This window comes from Coturnix japonica, chromosome 4 (assembly GCF_054131305.1).
Source record: "Coturnix japonica strain WE chromosome 4, WE-NBRP24, whole genome shotgun sequence".
NCBI lineage: Eukaryota > Metazoa > Chordata > Aves > Galliformes > Phasianidae > Coturnix > Coturnix japonica.
The window spans coordinates 50,402,123-50,414,643 of NC_140666.1; the positions used below are offsets into that span (position 1 = coordinate 50,402,123).

Genomic DNA, 12,521 nt, shown 5'->3' on the forward strand with positions numbered 1-12,521 from the left:
TGGAGTTGTGAAGCTCATCTTCTGCTTACAGTGTTGAGATACAGTGATGTTAAACTGAAATGAAATGCATCTATCTGAAATGTCTGGTGGTAGAGCTCTTAATGCTAGAGTTTGGTCAGTTTGTCTCTCTTCTATTTATTTTTAAATGCTTTTTTAAAATTTATTACTGGAAAATACAGCTTGGTGTATTTGTTTTGTTCTTTTCTTTTTTCTTTTTTCTTTTTTTTTTTTTTTTTTTCCTGTGGGACACTTAGTGAGTTTGGTTGCTAGATATACTGAAGTAAAATGAGTTGATTGTGCAGCACTTGTACTGGCACATCTCACTTCAGAAGATGTAAATGCCTGGAGGAGGAAGCTGCAGTTATGTTGCTCTGTGGCTGGAAGGAATTTTCTTCAGTGCCTTGTGACACATGATCTGCCTATGAATTTCTGGGAGATTTATCTTTTTACATTCTGTAAACTTTATTATTTAGATACTGTCAAGTGAATGTCGTAGATACAAGGAAAAAGTAGTATCAAATTGCACCTCAGAAAGGGTTTATTTTGTGTCTTTCTCTTCTTTTACCTCTTATAGTTTGATTTAGATTCTATTTGGACGTTCATATTTGGAGTTCCTGCCTCTTGTGGCACTGTTACCTCTTCAGTACATAGTGTTTGCACAGAAGCTGCCTTCTTGCTGTTGGGAATGCTGAGGAGCATGCTGAATTCAGTAAGCATAAGTATTCTGTGTTTGTTTGAACATATGAAATTGTTCAAGTCCACCATATGGTCAAAAGCCAAATTGAAAAGGTTAAGTTTTAGTGTCATGACAAACCCAGATGGCCTTTAGTTTCATAATACCTGCTTAAAAGCCATTGTTGTCATTGGGTTATTCTCTTTGTTTCTTGTTACCTGTAGCAATATTAGTGGCCATAAAATTAGCATTGCTTTTTCACAAAAAGGCTGCGAGTAAAGCAAAACCAGCAAGCAGAAGGATAAAATGCCCTTGGCAGAGAGAACAGATTTTTTTTTTTTTTTTTTCCTGCTTAACATCATGGCAGTATGTTTCAGACTCTCCAGTCCATCTGCTCAGGGCTCTGATAGTTACTGATTTTGTGCATGAAGCTTCCATATGCAGAGAAGTCGCGTGACTATTAATAGCCACATACTAGATGAAATGAACTTACTGCCAGAAAAATTTATGTTCTTTTCATTTTTGAATCTAATGTCAATAGTAGTGAAAGTTGGTTTCTTAGTGGGAAACTTTTGTATTAACTGGGACCGAAAGCGTTTGCTTGCTGAAAAGGATCTTGTAAAGTATTTGTAAAGCAGCACCTGTTCAGATGTAATGACCAAGCAGGTAACATGTTTGTAATATGCACTGGGAATTGTTGGCTGCATGTTTTACGTGTGTTGACTTATCCAGGTGTGACCAGAACACACATATCCAGAAAATATGGCTTGGTGACCTGCTGGGGTACACGTTCGTTATGAGTTGGTTCATCAGACTGGTGTGTTCATATGCTTGGTCACATGTTGGGGTCAGGTGTTCATCATCATGTGTCCTGCTAAGCAGCCAAGCATTTTGTCACATGTGGTGCCCCATTCCTCACAAGCTAGTGAGGTTCTCAGACACGTGTTTTGTCTCATGTTTGATCAGACATTAGTTCGTGTGTCTGGGCACCGTGTATTTAGTCACATCCTTCTGATGCCTGTTTGATCATCTGTTCTGACATGTGCTCCAACACATTGACTGACGTGGTCTAGATCTGTTTTCTGACACTGTGTCGTGTTTGGTCACACGGTTCTGCTCTATTTGAAAAAGTCCTTGATTAGTTTTGATGCTTTTAACCCCATCTCTGGCCATACTATTCCTCCTTCCACAGCTCTTCTCTGATAGGGGTGTTCTTCAAATAGCTCCATCAACGCTAACATGCTGTTTGTTTTCCAATCCAGCCCTGGCAGTCTGAGGAGGAAGGCTCTTGGCTTCGAGAATATCCCGTCACCTTGATGCAATTCTTTCGCTATTTGTATCACAATGTGCCAGACCTTGTTTCCTTGTGGATGAGCCCAGAGTTCCTGTGTGCGCTGGCAGCAACCGTATTTCCTTTCAACATACGACCTTACTCTGAGATGGTAGGAAATTCAGTGAGTTGGATTTTCTGTTCTTTTTCCCACAAATGCATTTTTTGAGGTTTTATCAGTTATGAGTCTTAACGAAGATGAAGCTCTACTTGCCATGCAGAAATTGATGGTGTTAAAGACTGGACTGGAAAATTTGTATCTACATTTTGAAACTGAGAGGGGTGTATGCTCAACCAAAAGGCAGGTACTGCACAGTGACATCTGAAACTTCATTTCTGGGGTAATGTACGCTAATTATTCATTTTCTAGTCGGCTAATTCTCTCACATACAAGAATTGAGTTAACTCAGATTTACAATAGGAAAAAGACTGACTCAGCGTCTCTTTCTCCTTTGCATTCTGGAGGATGTGATAGAATCTTAAACTGCTTCTTCCCCCCACTTTTTCTGTGGCTTAACCACAAAACAGTATTCTTGCCTTACCTGGAGCTTCTGGACTCTGGCTAGGATAGTATGTGAATCCAGCTTTCATTGCATAGCTGCCTGAAGCAGAGAATATTACAAGGTGTTAATTTATGTATTCGTTGACCTAATTGTTATTTATAAATTGTGTTGTTTCTAGAGCTTGAAAAGAAACAAACAGTTACTGTTAGCTGGTATGTAAAAGTAATTACACTAAAAGCGTGGAAGGATAATTAGGTTACAGGTTGGCAAATGCTATAACTAGGATAAGATATGATAAAATACTTACAGCTATATGTTGCTGAGTCTAATAAATACATACAGATTATTAATTTTTCTTCTAACTTGAAGAAGATACTAGGAATTCTGGTAATGCTGACTTGGCATTCACCTGTATATAAGAGCCTTATATCTCCACGTCATTTCTTAGTACTTTTGGGTTTTCGTTTTTCGGTGTTTTTTTTTTGTTTGTTTGTTTTTTGGTGTGTTTTTCAATGAGAATATGCATTTTTTTTCAAAATCAAAGCTACCCAAGGAATTCTTGTTCATAGATATCTTTCATATGAAATGTGGCCTCTAACTGGGGTAATTGATGGCAGCCTTTGCTGGATTTTTTTCCATGGCAACCAGAAACTAGAATTTGGATGGAAGATTAGTTAGGAAATTAGATATGAAGTGTGTAGTCTTGAAATGACAAGTGAAGGATAGAGGAGCAGAATGACTTCTATTAATTTGGTCAGCACTGGAGCTTTGACATGCTGTTTTTCATAGGTCACTGATCTTGATGATGAGGTCGGATCCCCAGCTGAAGAGTTCAAAGCCTTTGCTGCAGATTCTGGCATGAACAGGAGCCAGTCAGAATACTGCAATGTCGGCACCAAGACATACCTAACGAATCATCCTGCCAAGAAGTTTGTGTTTGACTTCATGCGTGTGCTCATAATTGATAACTTGTGTCTCACACCAGCCAGCAAACAGACTCCGCTGGTGGATCTTCTGCTAGAGGTAAAGTTAATTTTGACTTGAGCTTACTGTGATGTTTTTTTCTCCTCAGTTTTTCTCCTTTACCTTTGTATGGCATTCGGTAGAATCTTGGAAATTGTCATTAAAGAAGAGATGCAGGAAAAGAATATTGTTGTCTCAGAAATTGCTTAATGCTTTGGAAAACCCGAGAAAGCAAAAATTAGAGAATTTTTTTCAGCCTCTCTTTTTGAATGCCTTCTGGGTTTTATTTCCTTGCCCTAGTATTTGCATATGTCAGCAACACCCTTAAATTCCTGAGCAAAAAATCCTCATGCTATTTATGGGATTTTTTTTTTGCTATATTAACTTCTCCACTACTATCAGTTTTGTCTGTGGGCTCCTTAGCTTTAATTTGGTCGGTCAAATGACACTGTTAGCTTCCACGTGTGTAACTGAGCGCACTGTGTCAAGATTTGGTTCCGATTTTGTACTCTCCTTTGACATCATTTTGGCATCTGAGCCAGTAACTCCTTTTATCTGGTGATGCAGGAAGTGACTTGCAGCAGTAGATACTTTGCCAGTGTAGCATGAATTGCACAGCTTTCCATAAATTCTATTCTTGCAGAGTATGATTAATTTGTTACACATTCATTACCCTATGACAACTGTATTGGTATTGCTCAAGATATAAAATCCTTACAAATCCCTCAAGAAACATTAAGTATTATGTTTTATTCATATTAGATAAAGGAAAAAAAAAAAAAAGTGGCAGGACATCTGGTGCCATATGCTGTAAGAATTCAGAGTAAGTGTATTATCTTGTTGTAAAATTCTCCATTCAGGTTTGTGACAGCTGTGCAAAGCAGCCTTCTATTAATGGTTAGGCAGGCAATGAGGAGTTTAACTGCTCTGATGTATCCACATCATCTTCACACAGTGTATTTTGAAACATTTAGTTCGCATTGATTAACGTTTCAGTCCCTAACTACTTGTTACATCATCCCTGTTCAGCTGTGTCCCTGATTGCTTCAGCAGTTGCTGGAATTTTGGATTGTGCTTATACGATCCCCTACACGTTTCCTGAAGTAGATGGACATCTCTTTGCTGTTGCAAAGCAAAAAATAAGTTGTCAAGTGGTGCAGCTTTACATAAATATCAGGAAGAGTGTTTGAGGCCATGTCAATCTGTTCTGATTACTTTACTGCTGTTTTAATCTGTTACGACTTGTCGGTGTTTGTTACTGGTCCCTCATAAAGAGAGTGCTGGATATGCGCACACTGCCAAGCTTCTAGAGTGCAAAATGAAGCAGGCTCAATTAAATAGCCCTAAAAAACACTGGAATTCTGAGTGGAGCGTTTAGTAGATATGAGAATATGTTTTGGAACACCAAGATGTGGTGGTATTTTTTCCATAGAATCATAGAATGGCCTAGGTTGAAAAGAATCACAGAATTACAGAATCACAGAATTATCAAGGTTCGAAAAGACCTAGAAGATCATCTAGTCCAATCATTACCAATACTTCCCAGCTAAATCATATTCCTCAACACAACATCCAAACGTTTCTTGAACACTCCCATGGTCGGTGACTCCACCACCTCCCTGGGCAGTGCATTCCAATGCCTGACTACCCTTTCCGAGAAGTAAAGGAGCACAGTGATCATCTGTTTCAACCCCCCTGCTGTGTGCAGGGTCTCCAACTGCTCGACCAGGCTGCCCAGAGCCACATCCAGCCTGGCCTTGAATGCCTCCAGGGATGAGGCATCCACACCCTCCTTGGGCAACCTGCTCCAGTGTGTCACCACCTTCTGTGTAAAAAACTTCCTTCTAATATCGAACCTAAACCTCCCCGTCTCAGTTTAAAACCATTCTCCCCTGTCCTATCACTACCCACCCTTGTGAACACCTGTTCCCGCTCCTGTTTATATGCTTCCTTCAAGTATTGGAAGGCCACAGTGAGGTCTCCCCAAAACCTTCTCTTTTCCAAGCTAAACAATCCCAGTTCTGTCAGCCTTTCCTCATAGGAGAGGTGCTCTGGCCCTCTGATCATCTTGGTGACCCTCCTCTGGACCTGCTCCAAGAGTTCCATGAAGTGCAAAGGAAATAAAGATTTGGTGCATCCATTTATTATGTGACTATATCAAGGCTGATGTTGTGGTACACAAAAGCCCTCATAGAAGTGATGGTGAATTTAGATGTTTGATCTGTGTTTTCAGAATGGAGTCATTATGTGAACTGAGGAGATCACAGCTGAACCATATGTTCAGTTAAAAATTGGTACATGTTTTAGGAGTGTGTTCCTTTCCATTTCCTATTATGGAAGAAATAGAAGATGCATTGGCATATTGGCGGAAGATGCACTTAATGCATTTAAATCGGAGTACTGCTCACTCCATAAAACTGCATACAGCTGTTGTGTATTTGATGTCCATTCCTAAGTTTTTAGATAACACTTGTGAGATAGGGAAAACAAAAATTCACCTAGAACTCCCTTTCTCCTTTTCAATTCTCTCCGAGATATTCATTGTGTTTTCATTGCATTTCTTGAATCAGGCTTCCCCTGAAAGATCGACACGAACGCAGCAGAAAGAGTTTCAGACCTATGTTTTGGATAGCGTGATGGACCACTTACTCGCAGCTGATGTTTTATTGGGTAATATAACTATGTTTAATTCTCAAGCTGTCTCAGTTAAGGGAAAGTGTATGATTTTTTAAAAATTGCTGTAAAACCTGTATTCTCTGAAAGGTTTTTTGGTTTTTGTTTTTAATAAGTGTGATGGTCTTGATGTTTACGTAAAGTATACAACTTGCCAGAAGGATTCACATCTTGTTAGTTGTTCAGATACAGTTCGTTATGTCTTTCTTTTTTTTTGCGCCAGTGTGGTATGTGAGCTTAATTTATTTGCTGGAATGTATCAGGTAGCTCAGGGTCATTGCACCATTTGTCCTGTGGAACTGGAATGCACTGGAGTAGAGTTTAAATGGCATCCATTTGTGTAAGCAGCAATCCAAGTGATGATTCTCACATTGGAAATGGAGCGTACCCACATATGAAGTGCAGTTGCTCTGGTTTTATTGGTATTCCATGTCATGACTTCATGCAGCATCTGTTGCTGGCGATAGAACTAAACTGATGCAGGCTATCTTGAACAGAGTCTCAGGTGATGCTTTAGTCTACTGTCAGACATTTAATACAGGAAGGAAACAGGGAGTGGAGTGTTACTGGTTAGTATCTCACTCCCACCTGTAAGAATGGACCACCAGCATCATCCATAGTGATTTTTGTTTGTTTTTTTGTTTGTTTGTTTTTTGTTTCATTTTGTTTTTCACAGTCTGGTCCATTCCAGTAAGCATTCTGGGTTGTAATTCCACATCAGTTCTTTTCATTTTAGATAGCTGTGGTAGGCTAGGAAAGAGTAATGCTGGACGATAGATTTTCCAGGATTGCTTTGGGAGTTTATTGTGTGCCCTGCCCCTCTCATTTTGGCCACGTCAGTGTTGATTTCAAACAATCACTTGCACATTCCATGTAGGTTAACCACTAGCTTTTGGCTTTTGTTTGAATATCTTAGTCTTTGCTTCTCTTTTACAGAAGCTCAGTAAGCACAAACACAAACTTAATATCGATGTATCTATTCATATTTATTCTTTTTTAATGAAGAAAGCTTTATTGTGCTGTTACCTAGGCGAAGATGCATCTCTGCCCATAACAAGTGGAGGAAGCTACCAAGTTCTGGTGAACAACGTGTTCTATTTTACACAGCGTGTGGTAGATAAGCTTTGGCAGGGCATGTTCAACAAAGAATCCAAACTTCTTGTGGAATTCATAATCCAGCTAATTGCACAGGTAATAGTGTTCTCTTATTAGCCTACTTGAAAAGCCATTTTCACAGTTGAAATTAAAATCTGCAGAGTGACTATTCTGCACAGCTTGCATACTATTTGGATGAGGTCTCTTGCAGGGTAATTGTGCAGCCTAGATAGATAAGACTCAAAGAAGGTTTTAATTGTTTCAATGCTACTGGCCTGTCTCCGGTCAGTGCAGAAGTGTGTTCTTTTCTTTCATTTTTTACTGAGCTTTTCTAGCACATTTTGTTAGTGTGCAGTACTTTATTATGAGGCAATAGAGTTAAAACTGCTTTCAGATGAAATTGTGTTTTTGAAATCCCCAGAAAGCTTCCTAAATTTACCTTGGGAGATATTTTGAAAACCTCCTCCTGTTCTGTTCTTGGAAACTGTTGACGACTTCTGCTTTTGGAAATCAGAGAAAATAACAGTAGACTGATATTTGTAGGTGTTGAAATCTTAAATGTATTATCTTGTATTGATATCATTTTGGCTCTAGAGATCACTGGAACTGATGCTACTGATACTGAAGAAGCAGCATGAGTCAGCATGTGGGAAGATTACCTACCTGTAAATTGACTTAAGCGCTGCCATCTGATGATGTGTTTTTTGTTTTATTTCTTACTTTACCATCAGTCAAAAAGAAGATCTCAGGGACTATCGCTGGATGCTATTTATCACTGCCTGAACAGAACTATCTTATATCAGTTCTCAAGAGCACACAAAACTGTTCCTCAGCAAGTGGCTCTTCTTGATTCCTTGAGGGTCCTCACTGTGAACAGAAACTTAATTTTGGGACCTGGAAATCATGATCAAGAGTTCATCAGCTGTCTTGCTCACTGCTTGATTAATCTGCATGTGGGGAGGTAAGCATCTCAGATAGAAGTTTATTTGCCCTGTGACAAGTAGGCAAAATGTTGATGACAATTTGAAACCTTAAAGCCATTGAAATGCAGAGAAAATGAAGTGATTCATTTAAATGAAATTATATTTGAAGAGCTCAGGTTTAAGGAACAGTCTTACTTTTTCTCACAGATCTATTTTAAAATAATAGATATCTAACCATTTTGTTATTACACTTTGACACTGTTATGTCTTTTCAAGGTAGAAAGAAATGCAGGTGCTAAGTAATTGTCAGAGGGATCTGTCACTAGATTTGCTGTCTGTAGAGTCATTTAGTATGTATTTTTATTCTTACTAATTTGGATGTTTAAATAAGTCTAGTCAGGATTAAAACTAGGTAATAACACCCATTTACTCCAAATGCCTGACTAGCGTTTCCATTTTTCTTTCCAAGAAGTTGTGTGACTTGAGTTTTTATCCAAAGTCATTTGGGAAGTATCATCAGCATAAACCCTAATGTTCTCTGTTGATGGCCACAGTGTTTCTTCAAGAATTACTGCTTCCTCTAGTAACATACATCTGTGTTCATATCGTATCCTCTTTCAAAAGCATTCAGTTCACCTTGTGACTGTATGTCATCAGAACTCAGGTGGACTCAATGTGTTCCTGTAGCAGCACACGTCTTTGTGCTTCAATCATTGGGAATCAAAGGTTTTAGTTGGTATTTATTTCTGGATGTTAATTCTTTGTGTATTTGTAGCAATGTTGATGGGTTTGGATTGGAAGCAGAAGCCAGGATGACAACTTGGCACATTATGATCCCTTCTGATATAGAACCAGATGGAGTCTACAATCAAGATGTCAGTGAAGGTAATCTTAAGTGATCAAGTCACAGATGTCTGCTAATGCTGCTTCTTTATTGACATCAGTAGTCTTTTACTCCCATTATATTTTGAACAGGAGTGTATGTGCAAGAACGGCAAACAAAGAAAAACCTTCAAAATACCCTATACACCAAGACAAACATAATCAGAGTGAGAACTGTTTGGTAAAAATAGCAGGCAGTCCTCGTTTTTTACTGGATGTGCACTAGAATCAGAGATACCACTTTATATGCACTGAATGAATGCAGTGTAAATGGCTCATCTTAAGTGTGCACTGTGCTTCTCTATCAGCTGAATCTTATAAGAGCATAGTTAAGGCTTAACTGATATAAGATGTAAAACATCATTAGGATCTTTCTCTCATAAGGTATTTATGAATTGTCTGTGGGGAAAAAGATTGTGTTTTTGATCTTTTTATATCTTAGCATTTATGCATGTGTGTATTAATACACTCAGAGAGGAAAAAAAAGTAATTTGTATATATATATATGAAATGTTGTGTAATCTGTAAGCTTGTTTTTAATCTCATTTAGTTAATCTATGCATGAGTGTGGGAGAGGAATCACAAATAATTGGAGCTGATGTTTCAGATTCACAGAGGAAAGATGTCAAAATGGATCTCCAGAGTCTGTCTAACAGTATATGATTGACAAAAAAAGTCTAGTTAAAGGCATTTCAGAAATTAAGAAAAAAGGGGAAAGCCTTGAGTGTAATTGTTTATTTTATTTGATCTGCTGTAAAAGTACCAGTTCAGTAAGCATTGTAGAGAACTTGCTGTTTGTGGTCTTGTACCTCTGCAGGTCGCCAGCTTCTTTTAAAAGCCATAAACAGAGTGTGGACAGAGCTGATTCACAGTAAAAAACAGGTTTTAGAAGAAGTTTTTAAAGTGACGCTCCCTGTCAATGACCGTGGCCAAGTGGATATAACTGTTGCAAGACCTTTAATTGAAGAAGCAAGTTTAAAGTGTTGGCAAAATCATTTGGGTAAGTGCAGCTCAAGATCTGTTCTGAGTGGTTTCTTTCCCCAAAGTGAGCCACATGCATTGGATGTTTTGATATGGGCATACCTTTTGTATGTTGGTAAATACTTATTATTATTATTAAAGTTTAATATCTCTGATTCAGAAACAGCTCTGGGTATAGGAAAAACATATACAAGGTCCATATCTGGGACCTTTATTCAGTGCTTTTGCAGATCCTAGTGGCTTCTTGTGTTTCTGTACAAGCATACACCAAAGAGTGCCTTATGGATTGCAGTGGTGATTGGCTGGTTCACTTATTTGCCTTTCCATAGACATTCCTTGTGATGACTTGTTGGGCCTTCCTCAGAACTGGATTTCTACAGATACTGTCTCCCTGCTTTGGAATACCCACTTTTTCTTTAGGAGGCGAAGTTCAGAAAAACTGAAAGTAGTTGTAGTTTGGAGGGGAGTAGGTGACAACTTCGAGCTCATTGACTTTGATTTTGATAATTGATGAAAGGAGTCACAGATCTGTTATTCAAGTTAATCTGTTAATCCTTTTAAAGTTCAAAAAGTACCAAGATTTCCCTTGGGAATTTCTCCTTTTAAAAACAGCAGCAATGGAACAACAACAACATTAAAAAAAACCAAAAAACACAACAACTCCTTCCTTAAAAAAAACCCAACACACAACTCAGAAAAGCACAGGAAGTTTTTGAGAGCAATAGAAATTGTTACTCTATTTAGTGAAACGCCAGTGACAACAACAAAAAAGCCCCAACATGTAAAATCTTTGTTTTTCAGCCCATGAGAAGAAGTGCATCAGTAGAGGAGAGGCCTTGGTTCCAAGCACACAGTCCAAGCTCTCACGAGTGAGCAGTGGGTTTGGCCTCTCTAAACTAACAGGTTCCAGGAGAAACCGGAAGGAGAGTGGACTCAACAAACACAATCTCTCGACGCAGGTAATTTTGCTTCATAAAATACAGTCTCAAATCCAGCATTATATGTTTGGAGTATATGGTAAATACTGCAATATAAAGTGTCTCTCAAGGTATAAGGTGATAATTTGTGCTCAATTTTCCCCTTGCTGAATATTGAATATCTTGCTGAAGATAGAACTTTATTGCTTTTGTGTGGCCTAATCCAACAGGTGTATCTGCCTTTCTGGAATAGTAAGTCAAGAGTGTAAACTCTCTGGGTTTGGAAAGACTGCTTGACTTCTCTCGTTAACTGGGTCGTAAATTCAGTTTACCACAGGAGTTTGTAATAGATGTCAAGGTAGTTGTTTGTCTAAGAAGTGAAGACTGGTGGAGAAAAACTGGACGTGACCTGATGGGGCATTGTAAAAAAAAAACCAAACAACTTCATATAAAGTATTTGGGACATAGAAAACAAACGAAAGAGGGATCTGGAAGTTTTTGAGGATTGAATTCTTATTATAATAAGTATATGAAATAGTGAGGAGACTCATGGAAGGCAGATATGTTCCTGCCATAAGGAAATATGTAGCTTCTATTGATTCCATCCGGAGTTGTGCTTTGTGTAAGTGGAAAAGAAGCTCACCAGTTCACTTGCTCATCTGGGAGTTATGCACTGGCTTTGATTTAATAAAGAATTCTCGGTGTTCTCAGTCCTTTTCCTGGTGAACAGGCACACACACTAAAGTGAAAAGGAAGGAATCCCCAAGCTCTGCAGAGAGCATCTGTTACCAGACATGCCATTACAGGGAGCAAAGTATGAAAGCAGGTGTTTTTCCATACAGTATGATGGATGCTATTATGGTTTCTATCAAATTTGGTCAGCATCTACCAAGTATTACTAGAAAATGGAGAGCAGTAGTAATATTTCTCAGCTATTGCTTCTTTTAGCTATTTGGGATTGTTTTGTACCATCATTCTTAACAAATGTTTGCCCATTTCTCTTGCATGGTATCCCCTGTACATGAATTTGCTGCTGTAAAACAAAACCATGAAAACACCCATATAAAGCAAAACTATAAAACAACCTTGAAAATACAGTTGCATGCTGTATTTTGAAATTAGTCCAAATCGTTTTTTAAGAAGATAGTTTTTGTGACCAAGTAATTGTTAATCATTTGTAGGTTTTCCATAACTTGTTTCTATGAAGTCTGATTCTGTCTGTCTCCTTATCTTTCTATTAGGAAATTTCCCAGTGGATGTTTACTCACATCGCAGTGGTTCGAGATCTTGTTGATATGCAGTATAAAGAATATCAGGAGGTATGGTTCAGAGAATCACTTGAAACTGGTATTTTTGATGTTAGGTTGTACAGATCCTGTTTCTCAGTATGTGGCTTATGAAGTATTAGAAAGTTGATAGTGGCGCGCTTCATTGTACAGATACAGCTATTTTAAGGATGTTTTCTTAATTCAGTCAAATAAATGAGGAAAATTAATCTTGATTTTGTTGTAACAGAGCTGCCTAAGTTAAATCTTAAAGGTTTTGTACACTGTTTTAGAAAGCCAACATGTTTCTATCCCA

The 12,521-nt window shown here is 38.3% G+C and overlaps 1 protein-coding gene across 9 annotated transcripts in view; it reads left to right on the plus strand.

The window, feature by feature from the left end:
* Positions 1-12,521, plus strand: part of WDFY3 (WD repeat and FYVE domain containing 3) — a 127,505-nt gene that overhangs the window by 89,819 nt on the left and 25,165 nt on the right. For 5 of the 9 annotated variants that reach the window (XM_015861628.3, XM_015861632.3, XM_015861631.3 and 2 more), the window contains 10 exons: positions 575-709; positions 1,936-2,127; positions 3,296-3,529; positions 6,040-6,139; positions 7,173-7,333; positions 7,969-8,198; positions 8,936-9,045; positions 9,860-10,042; positions 10,825-10,982; positions 12,182-12,259. In XM_015861628.3, coding sequence (XP_015717114.1) covers positions 575-709; positions 1,936-2,127; positions 3,296-3,529; positions 6,040-6,139; positions 7,173-7,333; positions 7,969-8,198; positions 8,936-9,045; positions 9,860-10,042; positions 10,825-10,982; positions 12,182-12,259 — 1,581 coding nt within the window. The remainder of the gene's footprint in view (positions 1-574; positions 710-1,935; positions 2,128-3,295; positions 3,530-6,039; positions 6,140-7,172; positions 7,334-7,968; positions 8,199-8,935; positions 9,046-9,859; positions 10,043-10,824; positions 10,983-12,181; positions 12,260-12,521) is intronic. The other 4 variants (XM_085545156.1, XM_015861633.3, XM_085545158.1 and 1 more) reach the window with 1 other exon arrangement.